This window comes from Meles meles, chromosome 12 (assembly GCF_922984935.1).
Source record: "Meles meles chromosome 12, mMelMel3.1 paternal haplotype, whole genome shotgun sequence".
Taxonomy (NCBI): Eukaryota; Metazoa; Chordata; class Mammalia; order Carnivora; family Mustelidae; genus Meles; species Meles meles.
Window position 1 is genome coordinate 14,927,222 of NC_060077.1, and position 15,936 is coordinate 14,943,157.

The 15,936-nt window shown below is 48.9% G+C and overlaps 1 protein-coding gene across 3 annotated transcripts; it reads left to right on the forward strand.

The window, feature by feature from the left end:
- Positions 1 to 1,081: 1,081 nt before the first annotated feature.
- Positions 1,082 to 15,877, forward strand: DDX55 (DEAD-box helicase 55). Of its 3 annotated transcripts, none has more exons than XM_046026017.1 (14): positions 1,082 to 1,237; positions 4,128 to 4,178; positions 4,268 to 4,354; positions 5,200 to 5,291; positions 5,370 to 5,432; positions 8,469 to 8,618; positions 9,266 to 9,455; positions 10,918 to 11,000; positions 11,748 to 11,879; positions 12,795 to 12,887; positions 13,935 to 14,049; positions 14,513 to 14,681; positions 15,002 to 15,294; positions 15,518 to 15,877. In XM_046026017.1, exons 1-14 carry the CDS (start codon positions 1,130 to 1,132, stop codon positions 15,692 to 15,694), a joined length of 1,803 nt encoding a protein of 600 aa, XP_045881973.1. In that variant the 5' UTR covers positions 1,082 to 1,129; the 3' UTR covers positions 15,695 to 15,877. The 3 variants fall into 3 exon arrangements, with proteins under 3 accessions (XP_045881973.1, XP_045881974.1, XP_045881975.1); XM_046026018.1 differs by lacking the exon at positions 1,082 to 1,237 and adding an exon at positions 1,266 to 1,484; XM_046026019.1 differs by lacking the exons at positions 1,082 to 1,237; positions 4,128 to 4,178 and having other exon boundaries at positions 4,267 to 4,354; positions 8,495 to 8,618.
- The last annotated feature ends 59 nt before the right edge of the window (positions 15,878 to 15,936 follow it).

The following is a 15,936-nucleotide window of genomic DNA, read 5'->3' on the forward strand; positions in this document are numbered from 1 at the left end:
TTTGGAAATAGGGAAACAGGCTTGGAAAGCATCCAAGGGTCTGAAAACTAGTAAGTAGATACCCAAATGCAAATGCTAGTATGCTCTTTCCCTCTGCCTTTATTTTCAGAGCTGTGGAAGTCCCATTTTATAACAGTTGTCAGGGGTATTTTGAGGTGTGATCCTGTTTCACTGGAAACGTTGTCTCAGATTTTTTTTTTCCACTTCATTTAGTTTGTGATGACTGGAGTCTGTATGAGTACTATTCCCATTTATCCATCCCAAAAATATCTGAGTGACTTCTGTGTGCTGCCAGCTGTAGCCCCTGGGTTAAAGAAATTAAAGAAAAATCCCCATTGTCGTGGGATTTACCTTTTAGTGGAGGAAGAAGAACCTAATAAGAAAATTGATCAGTATATTAATAGTAAGTGCAATGGAGGGGAGGGGAGGCAGGCTAAGCGGTTTTAGTGTAGGAAAGGAAGGCCTCACTGAGATGACATTTGTTTAAGTATGTTAGCAAGCCGCGCATGGAGCCAGAGTCCGGCACGTAGCAAGCCATGAATGAAAGCTGCTGAACGAATGTGTGCGTGGACAAACGAGCGCGCCCCAGGCAATGGCGAACCCAGGAACAGGAAGATCATGTTCTCATTTGGGACTCTAACCTTCTCGGAAGTAAACCACCATTTAGTGTGTACCGGGCGCTGGGTCCCCACCATCCCCGATTTCGCATATCTGTTGACCTGGGTTCCGGGAGCGGGGTACATTTCTATCCACTCCAGACCAACCTGTCCCTTGGCCAGGACGCAGTCTTGTTCTGCCACCTGCCTCTGATGAGCGCAGAAAACCAGCGAGCCGAAGCAGAGTCCCTCCGCCGAAATGCCCGTTCTCGGTGGGAATGCGTCCCAGCCAAGGCGGCTGCGCGGGACGGACGGTACGACTCCCGGTCTGGCCCCGTCCCCATCGCCCGCTTTCACTGCCCCGCGGTCAGCTTTTCCTGCTCGCGCAGGATCCTTTCCCCGAACTCCGGAACTCCTCTGCTGCTAGAGCGCGGTTGCCGGCCGTCCCGCGGACGGCCGGAAGCGGAAGTACTCACCGGCGCCGCCCCGGTGGCGGCTTGGTGGCGGTGGTGGCGGCGGCGGCCGGGCGCGCCATGGAGCACGTGACGGAGGGCTCCTGGGAGTCGCTGCCCATGCGGCTGCACCCGCGGGTGCTGGGCGCGCTGCGGGAGCTGGGCTTCCCGTACATGACGCCGGTGCAGGTACCCGGCGCGGCCGGGCGGGGAAGGGTCCTCCGTGTTGCAGAGAGGGGGGGTGGCAGGCGGGCCAGGGAGACTCCGAGCGGGCCGGGCCCCCCCGGGACTTCTGCCTTGTCTTCAGTCTGCCTGCCCTGGTTAATGACGCCGGTGGGTGGGGGGCGGCGGCGCCCCTGCGCCAGGGCCCTGACCTCCGCGGACACCCCCCCCCCCCCCAAGTGCCGGCTGCGTCCCAGCGCTGCCCCTCTAGCAGGTGACTTAACCCTTCCGCGCTGTTTCCTTCTTATTTGTTTGGTAGGGTTGCTGTGGGACGTCCCTAAGACAGTGTTGGACACATTATGGGAGCTCAGAAAATAATACCTGCCGTTTTACTATGCGGGCCAAGTGAAGCCTTCTGGCCCTATTTATTTGTTTACTCAAGAAGTATTTGTTGAGGACATACTGTGTATCAGGTTTTCTAGGCTCTGGGGACTTTGCAGTGTTGGTCCCCAGGTATGGACCTTATTTTCTTTCTTTCTTTTTTTTTTTAATTTTTAAAGATTTTATTTATTTATTTGACAGAGATCACAAGCAGGCAGAGAGGCAGGCAGAGAGTTAGAGGGGGAAGCAGGCTCCCCACTGAGCAGAGAGCTGGATGCGGGGCTCCATCCTGGGACTCTGGGATCACAACCCGAGCGGAAGGTAGAGGCTTTAACCCACTGAGCCACCCAGGCGCCCCTGGACCTTATTTTCTACTGCAGGGGAGGGAGAAAGGAGTAGAATACAGTAATTTCAGTTGGTGGTAAGTGTCACCAAGGTCCAGGACAGGAGGTTAAGGTGGTGTGTTAGGGAAGGCCCCTCTGAAGGTGCCATTGAGCTGATACCGGAATGATTGAGGAGCTGACTGTGGGGTGATTGGGGCAGGATATCTCAGCAGAGAGAAATGCCAGTGCAGATGTCCTGGGGCTAGAGGTGACCTGGGAGGAACAGAAAGAAGGCCTTTGGTGGGAGCCATCAGGGTTAGTATAAGACATGAGCAAAGTAGGGTCCATGTTGTGCAGGGTTTTGGAGGAGTTTGGATTCCATTTAAATGCCACGGGAAGCCATCTTAATGGGAAGCAACGTCCGAAGGGAAGGGAGGTGACTGCTATGTGGAGAATGGAGGTCAGGGGCCAGTGTCAAGTGAGAGGTGGTGGTGACTTGGAGTAGAGTGGATTCTGAGAAGGGTAGTTTGAGAGAGCGTTCGGGTTGTTGGGGGCCAGATGTAGGGGTTACCAAAGAGAGGAATCTAGAGGGAGTCAAGTTTTTGTCTTTAGCAGCTGGGTAGATGGTGGTACCGATTACTGAGATGAGTAAGGCAGGGAGAGGTAACACGTTTCCGAGGGAAATTGAAGAGTTACTGAGTTGAGATGTCCATGAGATCCTCAGGAAAGAGGTGGAGGAAGCAGGAGATGACAGTTGGGGGTACTTCGAACCCTGCCTTGGGACTGTAGTGCAGGAAGACCCAGTCACTGCCATCAGTTGTTGGTAATCGGGCTATGCCGTCCACTGTGGGAGTCGGTAGACACATGAGGCTCTTGAACACTTGAAATATGGTGAGTCCGAATTGAGATGTGTTCCACCTGTAGAAGGTACAATGGATTTTGGAGATTTAGGATTAAAAAAAGTGGCTGGGGCGCCTGGGTGGCTCAGTGGTTTAAGCCACTGCCTTTGGCTCAGGTCATGATCTCGGGGTCCTGGGATCGAGTCCCACATCGGGTTCTCTGCTCAGTGGGGAGCCTGCTTCCCTCTCTCTCTGCCTGCCTCTCTGCCTACTTGTGTTCATTGCCTGTCAAATAAATAAATAAATAAAATCTTTGGGGGGGGGGAAGGAGTGGAATATATCTCATTAATTAATTTTTAAACTATCATTACCTGTTAAAGTGACATTAGTCTCTGTCTACTGGGTTAAATAAAACACATTAGTAAAATTCATTTTATGTTTTTCTTTTTTTTTTTTCAAGATTTTATTTATTTATTTGACAGAGGAAGAGAGATCACAAGTAGGCAGAGAGAGAGGAGGAAGCAGGCTCCCTGCTGAGCAGAGAGCCCGATGTGGGGCTCAATCCCAGGATCCTGGGATCATGACCTGAGCCAGAAGGCGGAGGCTTTAACCCACTGAGCCACCCAGGCGCCCCAAATAAATAAAATCTTAAAAAAAATAAAAGTGCTACATGTGCTATGATGGGTGAGCTCAGGCTCTAAGGACCAGGAGTGGGGTCGTGGAGGGGATGACCTCAAAGCTGAGACCTGAGTCTGCTTTTTGCAAGACCTGGAGGTACCCTGTGGTGTTTAAAATGAGAGGGTTTATTAGAATCATTGTATCTTTTTTTTTTTTAAGATTTCATTTATTTATTTATTTGACAGCAGGAGAGCACAAGCCGGGGGAGCAGTGTAGGAGAGGGAGAAGCAGGCTCCCCGTTGAGCAGGGGGCCCAATGCAGGCCTTGATCCCAGGACCCCGGGATCATGACCTGAGCTGAAGGCAATCGCTTAACCAACTGAGCCTCCCAGGCTCCCCTGGAATCACTATTTTTCGATATGAGAGCTGGAAGGGGCTCCAAAACTCAGTGTCTTCAAACCCTACCTGGCCCAGAGAGGAAAAGGACGTGAGGCAGGGCTAGTATTTAGGACTCCAGAATCCCAGCTCAGCTCACTGTTCTCTCCACACGGTCTGTACAGACACCACGGCTGTGTTCTGCTGTGTTGCCTCTGAGCCATCCTCCTGGGGTGCTTTGTGGTGACTCTACTCAGGGCCTGCATTGTGTGTGTGGGGGGAACCCATTGTGACTCAGGCCACCCACTGTGTTTTGTGGGCTTTGGGCGACCTCCACGGAGCCTGGCATTCTCTAACGGGGGCTTTGCATCTCTTTCTCTAGTCTGCAACCATTCCTCTGTTCATGAAAAACAAAGATGTCGCTGCAGAGGCGGTGAGTACCTCATGGAAATGCAGCTTGCCCTCCTGTTTTCCCTCCAGAATGAACTGTGAGGAAAAACCAAATTCTCTCCGTCTTGGCAGGTCACAGGGAGTGGCAAAACGCTCGCTTTTGTCATCCCCATCCTGGAAATTCTTCTGAGAAGGGAAGAGAAGCTAAAAAAGAATCAGGTGAGGATCGCTACGGGGTGTATTTTTACTTAGTCATTGTGGAGGTTGCAGTTCAAAGAAGCTGGTCAAAAGACTGAAAAAAAAAATCTGTCCTCATTACCTGCAGGTACTGTTTCTGAATCTGCTTGCCTGTTGATATTTATCTGTGGCTCCCCAGATCAACAGTTTTATGTTTCCTCCCTCATTCATGGCTTTTTGCAGAGCAGCAAAGACTCGGGGTCACCTGCGGTGCGCCTTCCTAGCCGAGTCTGAACAGGGCAACACTCTGCCTTCCTGCGTAGCTCTCAGTCTATAAACAGGCGTCCTCCTCACGGTCTTTTTACCGCCATGATTCTTGCTGGGGATTTCAGCGTTTAAAATGGCCTCAGGAGTACAGCTGAAGCACTGGCTAGTGTTCCTGAGCTCCAGAAGGCTGGGATGGGCCTTTCGGAAAACATAAGCATGCGAGATATGCTCCATCCAGGCATGAGCTATAGTGCGACCCGCAGCGAAGTCAGTATTGATAAATCAACTCTGTATTATTCAAGGTGTCTTTAAATAGAAGCACACCTAAAAACCAGCTTCTGTATTGATTGATTGACAAGACATGACCAGAGGCTCCCTGGAACTTGACCCTCCATTTCCCCTGGGGGAAGCATTTCAGTGTTTGTGAAGCCCGTGTTTGTCAATAATGAGAACTGGACAGAATCCAGAGCAGTCACTGATAAGCCCTGGGACAGAGGAAGCAGTGGAAGCCCAGAATCTTGTTACCCGGGGCACTCGGCTCTTGAGCTGCACGGTTCTGGCGCAGGTGTTCAGCTCTGTGAGCCTGCTCTGCTCACTGTTTCCTTTCCCCACACGGGCAGGTTGGGGCGCTCATCATCACACCCACGCGGGAGCTGGCTATTCAGATAGATGAAGTCCTGGCACATTTCACGAAGCACTTCCCGCAGTTCAGGTGAGTTGGATACGGAGCCCCTGGTAACCACGGGCTGTTACTTTGCCTGACCTGCTCAAGACCTGTTGCTTGTTTTAGCCAGATTCTCTGGATCGGAGGCAGGAATCCTGGAGAAGATGTTGCAAGGTTTAAGGAACAAGGGTAAGTTTGCTTGCTTCTGCTCTTTCCTTGCTTGTTTCTGGCACTGAACCCAAGAGGAAGTGATACCTGGTCTAGGCCTCATGGGGAGCATTCCCTTCGGCTATGCCCTCTCCCCAAAAAGTTGTGTTCTCCAGGCCACATTCCCATTTTGCCTGCTGGCTCCTTCCCGGGGAGTAAGGCCCTGACGAGCATTTCACCTTCAGTGAGTCTCACCCTGCAGAGGAGAAGGGAGTCGGGGTGGCCCTGCCTCTCGCCAGGCTGAATATACAGGATTTGGGGCCCTTGCTTTTCTCATTTGGGGCTCTCTAAGTGTTCTCATCTCACTCCTGGTGGTCCCTGAACTCACGCTGAGTCCCAGCCCTGCGGATAGCTGCTTGTCTGCCTGGCATTTCCCAGGCATCTCCCAGCTGTTGTAGACATGTCTGGGATGGGTGCTTTTTATCCCCAAATCTGCATGTCATCTGGGGTTTCACAGTTACCTGTCTACCCATGTGCTTCTCCTGAAGTCGGGGACTTGGCCTTGATGTCCCACTGTCCCTTCTGTCCCCACGCCTCATTAACCATTACCGGATCATTCACATTTTCTCTCCAGAGAACACATCTCTAGCCCTTTGATTTTTTTCCCTTCGCCCCCTCTTCTGCTCTGATCTGGACCACCCTGTCTCTCCTGGGCTTCTGCGGTAGCGTTCTCTCCTGTGTGTTTCTGCTTTGCCTTCTTATAATCTACTCCCCAAAGAGCAACCCAGGTGGCCTTTTCAGAGTGCCAGCCTGATCATGTCACTCACTGAAAACTCTTTACTGGCTTCTTGTGGCTCTTAGGAAGGATCCCAGTGTTCGTACAGGGCTTGCCAGGCCACCGTTCTCCACTGCCGCTGCCTTCTCACGCCCCTGCTGCTGCACAGACCCAGCTTTCCTCTAGAGCACTGCATGGGTCAGGCTCCCCGTGTCCCTAGGCAGGCTCAGCGGTCAGTGTGCTGTCTGTCCCACAGCATTGCATCTTCAGGGCCTCACACGGTGCCGAGCACACCCAGGTGTTTATTTAATAAACAGATGGATGTTTGACCGCATGCTGGCCGTCAGCCCTTTGGAATTTTTTCAATTGCACCATGAATAAGGTTTATTATCAACAGTGATGGGTTTTGGGGCGCCTGGGTGGCTCAGTGGGTTAAAGCCTCTGTCTTCGGCTCAGGTCATGATCCCAGGGTCCTGGGATCGAGCCCCGCATCGGGCTCTCTGCTCTGCAGGGAGCCTGCTTCCTCCTCTCTCTCTGCCTGCCTCTCTGCCTGCTTGTGATTTCTCTCTGTCAAATAAATAAAATATTAAAAAAAAAATACTTAAAAAAAAAACAACAGTGATGGGTTTTGTGGCTAGTTTGTTAGAGAAACTTAATAAAGAGAACTGCTTCTATTAGCATTTGCCATGTTCCAGCTATCCTATGCAGTGCCCTTCAGCCGGGGTCACAAAGTTGTGTAGGGGTCAGAGGATAACATCAGTGTGTGAAAGGGCTGGGGTGGGTTGGGTCGGAACTGCTCAGTATGTGGTCAAACACTCCTCTCTAGCTGGTAGGTTGCCTTGCAGGATTCTGGGCTCAGTATTGGCAGATATTGAATTTTTTTTTTTTAATATTTTCTTTATTTATTTGATAGAGAGAGAGGTCACAAGTAGGCAGAGAGGCAGGCAGAGAGAGAGAGAGAAACAGGCTCCCCACTGAGCAGAGAACCCTGTGTGGGGCTCGATCCCTGGACCCTGAGATCATGACCTGAGCCGAAGGCAGAGGCTTAAACCGCTGAGCCACCCAGGCGCCCTGGCAGATATTGAATTTTTTAAAAAGAACATGGAATTCCAAATTTTTATGTGTGAGCTCCACACTTTTTAAACCATTGGCATGTAATTCACATTAAAAAAAAAAAAAAACCCTGGGGCGCCTGGGTGGCTCAGTGGGTTAAAGCCTCTGCCTTCGGCTCAGGTCGTGATCCCGGGGTCCTGGGATCGAGCCCCACATCGGGCTCTCTGCTCCGCGGGGAGCCTGCTTCCTCCTTTCTCTCTGCCTGCCTCTCTGCCTAGTTGTGATTTCTCTCTGTCAAATAAATAAAATAAAATAAAAAAACAAACAAAAAACCCCAAACTTGGAAGACTTGGCTGGCTCAGTCAGTAGAGCTGCAACTCTTGACCTGGGTGGGGGTTGTAGGTTTGAACCCCGTGTTGGGTGTAGAGCTTACTTAAAATTTAAGGGGCATCTGAGTGGCTCAGTCAGTTAAGTATCTGCCTTCAGTTCAGGTCATGATCCCAGCGTTCTGGGATCAAGCCCCACTATTGGGCTTCCTGCTCAGTGGGGAGTCTGCTTCTCTCTCTCCTGCTGCTCCCTGTTTTTGCTCGCTCTCTCTCTCTCGCTCTGCTCTGTCAAATAAATGAAATCTTCAATAAAAGTTTCTTCTGGAAAAAAAAAAAACCTCAAACAAAAGACCAACTTCTTACAGGTCAGCCAGTGTGGAGGGGCTGTATTTGTCCTTTCATCTGCAGCTGTGATCTTTAACATAAAATTCTAATTCTGTTCACACTTTGATTTTGTAGATGAGTTACCTGGGGCCTAAAGTGGTTGAATAACTTGTTCTAGGTCAGGGTTCAGCAAACCTTTTCTGTAACGGAACAGACGATAAATATTTTAGGTGGACCATGTGATTTGTCACAGGTATTCAGCTCCACTGTTGGGGCGTGAAAGCTGCCAGAGACAATACATGCGCAGATGGGCATGGTCAGTAAGACGGCACAGAAGCAGGTGCAGGCCAGATGTGGCCAGTGGGCCCCGCGTGTGCTGACACCACCCTGGTCCAGGGTCTTGGCCTGGAACCTGTCTGCCTTCCTCATGGCCCTCACTTTTCTGCCCTGAGCCCTGTCCCCTCACTCATGGCTGTGTTTCCCTTTAGTGGGAACTTAGATGAACTGGGTGACCGTGGGGCGTTACAAAACTTAGTATTTGGAATCACAGATATTCCCAAGGTCCAGAGAGTGTGGTAAATGTTTATTGTGTTTTCAAAGTGGGAACATTGTTGTGGCCACTCCAGGCCGCCTGGAGGACATGTTCCGGAGGAAGGCAGAAGGCTTGGATCTGGCCAGCTGTGTGAGGTCCCTCGACGTCTTGGTGTTGGATGAAGCAGACAGACTTCTGGACATGGGGTTTGAGGCAAGGTACTGGACTATGGGCTTCTTTGGCTTTGGGTGATACTGGCAGAAAGGAGAGCAAAGTGAAATTCCTTTACTACTTTATGACTGCCTTTATTGGGCTCATTTGAATTTCAGATCATTAGGTTGTTTGATCTTTCAAATACTACCACACAGTTTAAGTTCCAGTTCTACTTCTTAAGATGCATTTCTTTTTCATAATTTCTTTTAAAGTTTGTGTGTGTGTGTTTTGAATAGCTATTGGGATATAATTCATCTGTCGTATAATTCACCTACTTAAAAGTATAGGTCAATGGTTTTTAGTTCCAAAAAGTTTTTTGTCTTATCTTCATTCTCTTTTAATTGCCCCATGTGATAAAAGTACAGTTATATATTCATGTTGGAGAAAACTTGGAAAAATTTAGAGTATAAAGAAGAAAAGAAGTATAAAGAGTATAAAATAAAGTATAAAGAGTGTAAAGTAAAGAGTACAAAGTGAAAAGAGAGTATAGAGAAGAAAGATTGCTCATAATCTCATCCCCTGGTTAATGTCTACTGTGAATACTGTGATGGCTTTTCCCCTGGTCTTCTAAATACCTGTTTAGTGTCCTAAGGTGGTATTTGTTGATGATGCTGATAAACGAGGGGTTAAGCTCGAGCCCTCTTTTTTTTAGCATAAACACCATCCTGGAGTTTTTGCCAAAGCAGAGGAGAACAGGCCTTTTCTCTGCCACTCAGACCCAGGAAGTGGAGAGCCTGGTGCGAGCAGGACTACGGAACCCCGTCCGGATTTCGGTGAAGGAGAAGGGCGTAGCGGCCAGCAGTACTCAGAAAACTCCTTCCCGCCTGGAGAACTACTACATGGTGCGCTCTGGATCTCCTTGCCGATTCCCGAGGCTCGGTCAGAATGCTGACTGCGGTCTCATGGGCGATGTGGCACTGCCTCTAGGGCAACCACCTGGAGGGCGGTGTTGAAATCCATAGGCTTCTGGAGTTGGGGGGGGTGCTTCTTCATTGCTGGTGTTTCTGGGCTGGGCTGGAAAAGTCAGGAGCCTACCTTTCCTGGGCAGAGGGAGGGGTCCATAGGTAGCGTTGTGCCCGGCTGAGTGGGTGCCAGAACGCGATGGCCCCGGACAAAGCCCAGGGACACATCTTGGCTTTGTCCCTTACTAATTGAACTAGATGCACTTACCTGTACAAAGGGGCTCCAGTTCTGTCCACTTCATGGGTTGTGGTGAGGATTGATTGATTACTATGGATTAATACAGATTAGGCTAGTGTGTAGTACATAGTAAGTACCAGTAACTATTAGCTCTGGACACTGACTGTGGCTCTTGTGGCTTTCTGCTGTTTTGTATTCATTTCACTGATTGTATTTAGAGAGATCTGAGTGTGAGAAGAAATTCCAAATTGAGAATTTGGTTTTGGTAAAAATAGGGGGAGTGCGTGCAGATGGGTTTAAATGTCTTTCATGTAGGCGCCTGAACGCAGCCCTTGAGTGAATTAGGAGGGACTGGAGTCTGTCTCCGTGGCGGTCTTTCAAATTTTGTACATTGTTTTCTGGAAGTCTGGGTTCATCTTAGAGCAGCAATTTCTAAACATGGAGATGTATCAGAATCTCCTAGGGGCTCTTAAGTAGTATGGATTCTTGGGTTGAATTCTAGACCTGAGTTTGTGTGCTGTGCCCAAGAATCAGCATTTAAAATCTACCCTACCTACCCTGGAGGGATACCTGGCTGGCTCAGTCTGGAGAGCGTGCAACTCTTGATCTTGGCGTCATAAATTCAAGCCCCATGTTGGTCATAGAGCTTACTTAAAAAAAAAAAAAAAATCTACCCTGGATATAGCTGGTGTGGTCCCTGTCTGTATACTGGGATTTGGGGACAATTGCTTTAGATGACTGTGTCTTCGTTACGTGACTCTGACTTGTGTCAGCAACACTTGCTGATAACCCATTCAGAGCGAGGTGGACTGATTAATTCACTGACGGAAATGTGTTCTATCAGTGGAGGAAATGGGATTCCTTAACTTTTTTTTTTTTTTTTTTTAATTTTATTTATTTGACAGAGAGAAATCACAACTAGGCAGAGAGGCAGGCAGAGAGAGAGGAGGAAGCAGGCTCCCCGAAGAGCAGAGAGCCTGATGTGGGGCTCGATCCTAGGACCCTGGGACCATGACCTGAGCCGAAGGCAGAGGCTTTAACCCACTGAGCCACCCAGGCGCCCCTCGGATTTCTTAACATTAAAGGCTGAAACTGAAAATAGCTGAAGAGATTATCGTTGTTTTTTTTTTTTTTTTTTTAATGATTTCCTTTTTTGCTTTGCAGGTATGTAAGGCAGATGAGAAATTTAACCAGTTGGTACATTTTCTTCGAAATCATAAGCAGGAAAAACACCTGGTCTTCTTCAGGTAATTCTGGATGCTGTGGTGGGAGAGTCTGGGGTTCAGTGATATCCAGAATGTACAGATGCATGTAGCCCTAAGGTTTGGAATTCTCTCAGAATGTTTTTGCTTCAAGTAACTGAGAACCCAACTTTTGTGACTTAAGCAGGACGAGTTATTTTTCTCCTGTAGAAAGAAGGCCAGAGGTTAGGCAGGTCCTGACATTGGGTTGTGTCTCCCTCGTGTCCAGGTCCATACTTCTGTGACTGTCATTGGCCTTTTATTCATGTCTGTCCCTTCATGGTTTGAAGATGGCCACTGTCATGCCTGTTGCCCCATCTGCACTGAAAACAGAAAAGGGAGGGGGAAGGGCATTCTTCACACCAAAGAGCAGAAAGCTTTCTCAGAAGCCCCTCTGCCCAAGCTGACTCAGGCTTTCATTTCAGGGGCCAAGGTGAGTCACTGGGCAGCCGCTCACCGCCAGAGAGGCAGAGGAAATAAGTGTGCAGCTGTCCCAGCCTCTGTCGTAGAGGTGAGGGAGGGGGTGGCTGGGAATGGCCCTGAAGCAGCCAGCCCAGGGGCTGCCACTGTTCTGTCCTGCTGTCAGAACTCCAGGAGGGCTTCAGATCTAGAGTTTAGGGTGACTGATGTTGGTAGCCATTCTCCCAGAGAGGATGGGGTCCTCTCTACTGCAGCTGGTGCTCGCCGCCTCTGTCCCCAGCAGTAGGGGACCCAGGCGGCCAGTGACTCTGAGCCCTCTGTCCCCTCTCGCAGCACCTGCGCCTGTGTGGAATACTACGGAAGGGCTCTGGAGGCCCTGGTGAAGGGTGTGCAGATCATGTGCATTCACGGGAAGATGAAGCACAAGCGCGATAAGATCTTCATGGGGTTCCGCAGATTGCAGAGGTGCGTTAGCTGCCCTGCAGCTCACTGTGTGCTTCTGCAGGTCCCTCACATGGGCTGTGTTCTCTGCCTGGAACCCTCTTTCTCCTCTGCCCAGTTATCACACCTGCGCTGTGTGGCCCCAGGGCGCCCCATCCCCAGCCTGACCCCATCGTGCTGCGCTGCACTGACTTCCCTGCAAGATCGTAAGCTCCATGAGAATCTGGCCCAGCCCCTGGCCCAGGGGTTTTGATACCTATTTGTTGAATGGGTGGAGGGCATGGGTAGGAGCAATTAATTGAAGTCTCCTAAGTTCTCAGTGGGTCACTGCACAGTTGGGACCTCGCATCTCTCAGTGGCCGTAATTAATTCTGCATGTAGAAGTAATATTTTTCTGCTTTTCTAAGAGCCTCCTGGCTGTGTTGTTAAAAGCACTCTTCTAGGAGTGCCGCTGCCTTCGGCTCAGGTCATGATCTCAGGGTCCTGGGATCGAGCCCCGCATCGGGCTCTCTGCTCAGTGGGGAGCCTGCTTCCCCGTCTCTCTCTGCCTGCCTCTCTGCCTACTTGTGATCTCTCTCTGTCAAATAAATAAATAAAATCTTTAAAAAAAAAAAAAAGCATTCTTCTAGACGGTGATAGAACGGACTGTACACCTAGGATTAGACGCACTACAGTTTTTGGTTTGTTTTAAAGAAAAGTATGCTGATTTAAAAAGTCCTTTCCCAGTCTCTTCCCTACCTGTTTTCATTGGGAATTTGTGAAGTCCTAGATATCCTTAGGAGGAAAAAAAAAGTCAAAATGGGATTCCTAACTGCTTGCATCTGTGAGAGGTTCCAGAACCTGTGCATTACTGTTGTCCTCCTCATTGGGGCTGGGAAAGACTGATGGTGAGGACGTTGGTTGCCCCCTTACTCAGAATGGTGTTTTCTCATTTTCTAGTGGGATTTTAGTGTGCACGGATGTCATGGCCCGAGGAATAGACATTCCTGAAGTAAACTGGGTTTTGCAGTACGACCCTCCCAGCAGCGCAAGGTACGGAATGTGACCCTCTCTGTCAGGAATCTGGCCCCAGGGATCCTGAGGAAGATACACATAATGATGTTTATCAAAACATTACTTTCGGGGTACCTGGGTGGTTCAGTGGGTTAAGCCTCTGCCTTCAGTTTAGGTCATGACCTCAGGGTCCTGGGATCGAGCCCCGCATCGGGCTCTCTGCTCACAGGAAGCCTGCTTTCCCCCCTCTCTCTGCCTGCCTCTCTGCCTTCTTGTGATCTCTCTCTGTCAAATAAATAAATAAAATCCTAAAAAAAAATTACTTAGCAAAAATAGATGAACAGGTGAACTGTCCATGGCGTGTGAAAATAGTGATGCCATAGTATGCAATTTGTTATTTTCACGTTTTTTTTTTTTTTTTAAACAATGACAATTTTCTTAAAAGATTTTATTGATTTATATGAGACAGAGAGGGAGAGGGAGACAGAGATAGCATAAGCAGGGGGAACGGCAGGCAGAGGCAGAGGGAGAAACAGACTCCCCACTGAACGGGAGCCTGATCCCAGGACCCTGGGATCATGACCTGAGCCGAAGGCAGATGCTTAACCGACTGAGCCACCCAGGCGCCCTCCATGTGCTTTTTAAAGTTCTTGCACAGGTGCGTCTGATAGATGCTTAAAGGAAAGTAATACATGACTCCATACATGAAAGTCTTACTCTCCCAAAACAAACATGTATTCCTCATAGATCCTTCCAAACAGAGGAAAATGTGGGGGAATAGACCTCCGAGTGGTAATGATCATTACTTTTTGTTGGAGGGCTCACAGGCCACTTTTCTGTACTTCTGTCTCCCAGTTTTCTACTAGGACCGTGTTTTACCTGTATTATCAGATAGGCATACGTGTAAAACTTTCCTAGTTCACATTAAGTGTCTTGCAGAATCCTCTCTGGTTTGCAGTCTATATTTAACTGCCAGCATTTGTATCTGTGACCCTAGTGAGAGACAGGGTTGGGCTGAGCCATGGAGTCTGGGCTCCTGCTTGCCCACTCTCACATGGTGATCGCCGTCCCATCCTCCGTTCACAGTGCCTTTGTTCATCGCTGTGGCCGTACAGCCCGCATCGGCCACGGTGGCAGCGCGCTCGTGTTCCTCCTTCCCATGGAAGAGTCCTATGTCAGTTTCCTTGAAATTAACCAAAAAGTAAGCGGTCTTCTTTTTTCATATAGCATGCCCAGTGATAGGGTACTTGGTAGAGTTCTTTTCCAGCAAGTGGCCCAGAACTTAGAGGAGGGGTCTGCATACTCTGAGGGGCCAGGTGGTGATGTAAGGGCAGGAGCTGGCTGGCCTGAAGGCTGTGGGGAGGCTCCAGGCCCATTCAGGGTGGCAGCCACTGCTCAGCTCCTGCTGAGTGTCAGTACTTGGGAACACAGACCTAGTGTTGGATAGTCCCCAACTAGAAATCAGGATTTTTATGGAAAATTGATTTTAAAATTTTCCTTTAAAAAATGTCAGACCAAGTAAAGTACTTGGGAATTTGGACTTCAGTGTCTCTGATTAAGGATTACAATGAATTGTTTTGTCTTTGGTTTTGCACTGGCTCTGATGGGGTTTTGGGGGTGAGGGGATCCCAGCCAGAAGAGGTGAGCATGTGGTCTGTGTGCAGTGCCCCCTGCAGGAGATGAAACTCCAGAAAAACACAGGAGACCTCCTTCCAAAGCTCAAGTCCATGGCCTTGGCCGACAGAGCGGTGTTTGAAAAGGGCATGAAAGCCTTTGTGTCCTATGTCCAGGCTTATGCGAAGCATGAATGCAACCTCATCTTCAGAATAAAGGGTAAGGTGATTTCACATAATTGTCTCCTTAAACACCTACAGCCTTGTAAGTAGTGCAGGTGTAAAACTTCTTTGTCTTATAAAAATGTTGGGCGTATGTCAGGGTTAGTATTTTCTAAATATTTAAAAGAAGTGTTCCTAGGGTTTGTGTAGACAGAACAAATTTGCTGCCAAGTATTCCTTTTTGGTAAAAAATAATTATTTTAATTCTAATTAAAATGAACCCATTCAATCATTCGGTTAGAAGAGAGCCGTCTTCTTTGGGTTGGTGCTTATGATTCTATTTTGGGTGTGCTAACTCTGACGTTTTGGTTTAATTAGATCTTGATTTTGCTAGTCTTGCTCGAGGATTTGCCCTGCTGAGGATGCCCAAGATGCCAGAGCTCAGAGGAAGGCAGTTTCTAGATTTCGTGCCTGCGGATGTTAACACAGACACCATTCCATTTAAAGATAAAGTTAGAGAGAAGCAGAGGCAGAAACTACTGGAGCAACAAAGAAAAGAGAAAAGAGAAAATGAAGGGAGAAAAAAATTCATAAAAAATAAAGCTTGGTCAAAGCAGAAGGCCAAAAAGGAGAAGAAGAAAAAAATGAATGAAAAAAGGAAGAGGGAGGAGGTACAGTTTTTCTTTATTACTTGATTACTCAGCTGAGAATTCTGAATGAATTTTATCAAAGTAGTGTCTTGTAGTAGGGATTGTGTGGGGCTCTCGTATTTCTGTATTCTGTTGGGACTTGGCTGGGAGTGTGACGTCTTTGTGGAAGCTGATCTGAGAGTGTGTTGTTGCTGTGAGGGCATGTCCCTGAGACGTTCAGTGGTTTGTCACTTTCTGCATTTAGGGTTCTGATATTGAAGATGAGGACATGGAGGAACTTCTCAACGACACAAGACTCTTGAAAAAGTTTAAGAAAGGCAAAATTACTGAAGAAGAATTTGAGAAGGGGTTGTTTTCGAGTGGCAAGAGAACAGTCCCGAGAGCAGATCTGGGGATCCCTGATTCGGAAGAGGACTGCTGACACCGGCCCCAGGGCATGCTCGAGTGCAGGGAGAACGGCGAGTGGGCCCCGCACAGCGCCCACGCACTTTCCCCGTGTGCTGGACCCACAGCTGGCGTCCAGGAAAGTCGTGTTCCCACTGGGGACGGAGGGCACGCTTCACACTGACTGCTTCATGGCAACCACAGTAGCCTTTAAGGCCAAAAGAAGAGGGTAAGACTGAGTGTAAATAATAGATGTATTTATTTTGATGGGTTCCCTCT

Excerpts from the sequence above, each read along its gene's own strand:
- DDX55 (XM_046026017.1), top strand. The coding sequence starts at position 1,130 with ATGGAGCACGTGACGGAGGGCTCCTGGGAGTCGCTGCCCATGCGGCTG. Across the intron at positions 9,456-10,917 it reads GCCTGGAGAACTACTACATG|GTATGTAAGGCAGATGAGAA; the intron begins GTGCGCTCTGGA and ends TTTGCTTTGCAG. Across the intron at positions 12,888-13,934 it reads GACCCTCCCAGCAGCGCAAG|TGCCTTTGTTCATCGCTGTG; the intron begins GTACGGAATGTG and ends CTCCGTTCACAG.